The 3,089-nt window shown below is 40.6% G+C and overlaps 1 protein-coding gene across 1 annotated transcript; it reads right to left on the reverse strand.

The window, feature by feature from the left end:
• Positions 1-1,266: 1,266 nt before the first annotated feature.
• Positions 1,267-1,845, reverse strand: LOC111460213 (uncharacterized mitochondrial protein AtMg00820-like). Its single transcript, XM_023103359.1, has 2 exons — positions 1,740-1,845; positions 1,267-1,619 (listed from the first exon to the last, which is right to left on the reverse strand). Exons 1-2 carry the CDS (start codon positions 1,843-1,845, stop codon positions 1,267-1,269), a joined length of 459 nt encoding a protein of 152 aa, XP_022959127.1.
• Between the last annotated feature and the right edge of the window lie 1,244 nt (positions 1,846-3,089).

A 3,089-nucleotide genomic window follows, 5' to 3' on the forward strand; every position in this document is an offset into this window, starting at 1 on the left:
TTTTTTTTTTTTTTTTGTTTTTTTTGTTTTTCCTTTTTTGTCTCCTTCTCACGGTAGAAACTACAATGTATTTACAAGGACTTCTAAAACTAAATATACCCATCAGAATGCCACCGTTTCCTAACCAATAAAACGCCACTGGTTCTTGTAAACATTCTTGGCCTTTCATCTACAACACTCTTGCCTTTGGTTTATGACTCGCTTTTGAATTTAAAACCCATTCAAATTAACTAAAAATAACATCTAACTTTTATTCTATAAAACTCTTCCATAAACTTAAATGCTCCTACAATTTGTCATGCCGATCATCTTCTTGTATTTGTGGAAAAGTACTTTTGGTAGTGGTTTTGTAAAGATTTGGCCTTGTGCATGTAAGATAGCGATGACTTCCTACCAAACTCCAGTACCTATTTGCATCTACTCATTCTCACTCATCGTACTTTGAGGGCTTTGCACTTGGTTCCATTGGTATTGATACCGGGTTGAAATTTTTTATCTTGTACTTCTTTAAAATCTCCTTTGCATATGTCTCCTGTGATATAAAAATACCCGTCTCTCCTTGTTTAACCTCCAAACCAAGGAAAAACTTCAACAAGCCCAAATCTGTCATCTAAAATTCTCGTGTCATTGTGCTTTTAAACTCTTCTATCATCTAATCATTGTTACCTGAAAAATGAGGTCATCGACATAAAGAGCAACAAGTATCACATTACCTCCACTCTTCTTTGTGTCAAGTGCATGCTCGTAGGGACATTGCATGTACCTGTTCTCCTTGAAATATGTATCGATACGAGTATTCCATGCTCGCGGTGCTTGCTGTTAGATAAAACCTGAGTTTTTCCTTATTTAGATTCACACGATTACATTAATTCTCCGTTTGACCATTTGACAAACACGTCGAATGGATTAACGAAGTTTTAGAGGGTAATTTTGTAGGAAGTGACACAGATTCAGTTGCCACTCTCCAGCCATTTTTAGGATATGTTATATTTAAATAGAAAATCTGTTCAGAAGATTTCATGATTGTAAGGGCAGTCAAAATTTCAGTCATTCTCTTTATTTTACACATTTTTTTTTTCTTCCAACAACCTCCTGTCGACAATTTCCTCTCACCGAAAAGAAAGGATTTCCCTGGCCGATTATCAAAATCCAACACTTCCTTCAATCCGTAAAACGCCTTCTTCAATTTTAGTACCTTCTTCTCTTCTCCAATTTTCATGTACCTGGGTGGCTGTTCGAGGTAGACTTCTACTTCAAGCACACCATTCAAGAATGCCGACTTGGTATCCATTTGAAAAATCTACCATTTAATTGAGCCGCTTGGGAAATGAGCAATTGGATTGTCTCCATTCTTGCAACAGGAGCAAATACTTCGTCATAGTCGATTCCCGCCTTTTGCTTGTATCCCTTCGCAACAAGTTGCGCCTTGTAACGCTCTATCTTCCCTTGAGCATTCATCTTTTTCTTGAACACCCGCTTCACACCAATGGGTTGACTTCCTTCCAGTAAATCTGTTAACTCCCATGTATTGTTGCGATGAATCGTTTTAATCTCTTCATCCATGGCAGTTTGCCACTTCTTGTCTCGCACCCCCTCTACAAAGCTGATATTTTCAGTATCTGCAAGAAAACATACAAGGTGTACCTCATTTGTTGAATCATACAAGTCTCGCAAACTTCACATATTGGGTTGTCGTGGTTCATCTTCATCATCGAAAATTTCGTAGTTTATTGGTATACTTGTTGGTGCAACGACTGATGGTTCTTCAACTTCGATATTAACTTCCGTCGAATTATTCAAGTCCCACTCGTTTGCTTCATTTACTCGCACATCACGACTCACCATTACCATCTTGCTTATCAGGTCAAGTAGCTTGTATCCTTTTGTTTTCTCATCATACCCAATAGAAATATATCTTTTGCTTTTGTCTTCGAGATTCGTTCTTTGTTGATTCGGTACGTGAGCATAAGACACACTACCGAGCACTTTGAGATGAGAAACTGTAGGCTTTTGCCCGCTCCAAGCCTCTTATGGTGTTTGATCATCTAACTTCGCATGTGGACATCGATTTTGCACATAGATGGCGCATTGCACGGCTTCTGCCTAAAATTCCTTTGGCATCCTTTTACTCTTGAGCATTGACCGAACCATGTCGAGAATGGTTCAGTTTTTTCTCTCGGCCACACCATTTTGTTGAGGGGTGTACGGTGCGGTTAGAAATCGCCTTATGCTTTGCTCCTAGCAATACTCCATGAAAGTCGTCAAAGTATACTCGTCGCCTCTATCGGATCGTACAGCTTTGATGTGTCTACCAATTGCCTTCTCCACCATCACTTTGAACTTTTTGAACACCTCAAATGTCTCGAATTTTTCTTTCAAAAAGTAAACCCAAGTTTTTTGTGAGTAGTCTTCGATAAAGGAAATGAAATATCTTTTACCGCTGAAAGACTCGGGGTAATTGGTCCACATATATTGTTGTTTTGACTTTGGAGGAAAAAGTCGAAGGAAAGAGTTGAAGGAATACTCTTGGAAGAAGAAACTAACTAAAAAATAATAGAAATAGAAAGTAGCTGAAGACCCGATGTCTGTTCGTCATTCAATTGGCATATTTAAATAACAATATATCCTCAAAATAGAAAAGAAAATAACAACCGAATTAAAGCCCTATGGTATGTATCTACTTTATTGTTTGAACTCTAATCTTCGAACTCGCGTGCCACCAGTCTAGGTGGTTCACCTCCTCCCAGTAGGTCTTCCATCCTCTGGTACTTGGCCACCAGACCATCATCGTGATTAACATCCAGCGTCGAATCCGCAGTCCGTGGTGTTGCGAACTCCACTGGTTCAGGGGGTGCGTCAAAATCCACAATCCGTGGTATTGCGAACTCCACTGGTTTTGGGGGTGCAGCCGCTGGCGACGGTGACAGTTTCCGATGCTGCGCTCCTCCTTCTCCCAGCTCGATGATGAGGCACAACACCGCGAATTGGTTTGGGTTTTGGTCCGCCTCGATCACATCGTTCCACTGCCAAAAGGTATCGAAGATGATGTCGCGCAACACGTGAGCTCGCCCCCCCCCCCCCCCCCCCCC

The sequence above is a fragment of the Cucurbita moschata genome, unplaced genomic scaffold (assembly GCF_002738365.1).
Source record: "Cucurbita moschata cultivar Rifu unplaced genomic scaffold, Cmos_1.0 Cmo_Scf00002, whole genome shotgun sequence".
NCBI classification, from domain to species: domain Eukaryota; kingdom Viridiplantae; phylum Streptophyta; class Magnoliopsida; order Cucurbitales; family Cucurbitaceae; genus Cucurbita; species Cucurbita moschata.